General features: G+C 32.9%; 1 protein-coding gene across 1 annotated transcript in view; it reads right to left on the bottom strand.

Annotated features, from left to right (window-relative positions):
- The window catches only part of LOC107553237 (coiled-coil and C2 domain-containing protein 1B-like), an 18,710-nt gene extending 17,872 nt beyond the window's left edge, over positions 1 to 838 (bottom strand). The window contains exons 1-2 of the mRNA XM_016235406.1: positions 677 to 838; positions 465 to 578 (exon numbers count right to left, since the gene is read on the bottom strand). Coding sequence (XP_016090892.1) covers positions 465 to 578; positions 677 to 838 — 276 coding nt within the window. The remainder of the gene's footprint in view (positions 1 to 464; positions 579 to 676) is intronic.
- Positions 839 to 842: the final 4 nt, after the last annotated feature.

The following is an 842-nucleotide window of genomic DNA, read 5'->3' as shown; positions in this document are numbered from 1 at the left end:
ATTTATTCCGGTGATGGCAAAGCTGAATTTTCAGCAGCCATAACTCCAATTCTTAAGTATTCCATGATCCTTCAGAATCAATTATTGAAATATTTTGTAATTATTAGAAATATTTTGAAACATAATTGTCTTTACTGTCACTTCTGATAAATTTAATGGAGTGTTTAAATACATAATACATTAAAAATTAGAAATGAAATAAAGAAAAAAAGATTCAACAATATAAACAAATAATAATAAAAAATATATATTTTTTAAATGTATTGACCCCAAAACTATTGAATGGTGAAGTATAAGAGCTCAATCTATGTACGAGCGATTCAGTGGTATTACCAACATGATAACCACATATAGAGCCAACATATCTTCAAAGAACAATTAAAATCTAACTTTGATATTACAACTAACACAACTGTATGAAGACAATATTATTATGCCTTCCCAAATAAACTTTTAGATCATACATGGCTGGCTGCCGTCAATTCTGCTGAAGAGGTTTCCGCACTAATGGGGGAGGCGGGGGTTGTGGCACCTGAATCTTCGGTTTCCTCCTCATCAACCACTTCCTGCAGCTCAGCCTAATGAGAATCACAGCAAACACTATAAACTCACTATACTACATTCAGAAAGTGCTGACAGTGAAGAGAAACAGACAATAATCACAGGTTTAATTTACCAAGAGGTCTTCATCATCCTCGAGACTATCATCTTCATCATCATCAATGTCTTTCATGCAGGCCTCCGCCATTTTTTCAATATCCTCCATCGGTAATGGAGCTTGAACATAAAAATTCAAGTAAAATTTATTTAGATGCACACAAAATATTTTCAAGATCATAACA

Source organism: Sinocyclocheilus grahami, unplaced genomic scaffold (assembly GCF_001515645.1).
Source record: "Sinocyclocheilus grahami isolate Dianchi unplaced genomic scaffold, SAMN03320097.WGS_v1.1 scaffold467.1, whole genome shotgun sequence".
NCBI lineage: Eukaryota > Metazoa > Chordata > Actinopteri > Cypriniformes > Cyprinidae > Sinocyclocheilus > Sinocyclocheilus grahami.
Note: the sequence above shows the minus strand (reverse complement) of the source record. Positions and strands in the feature narration are given on the sequence as shown.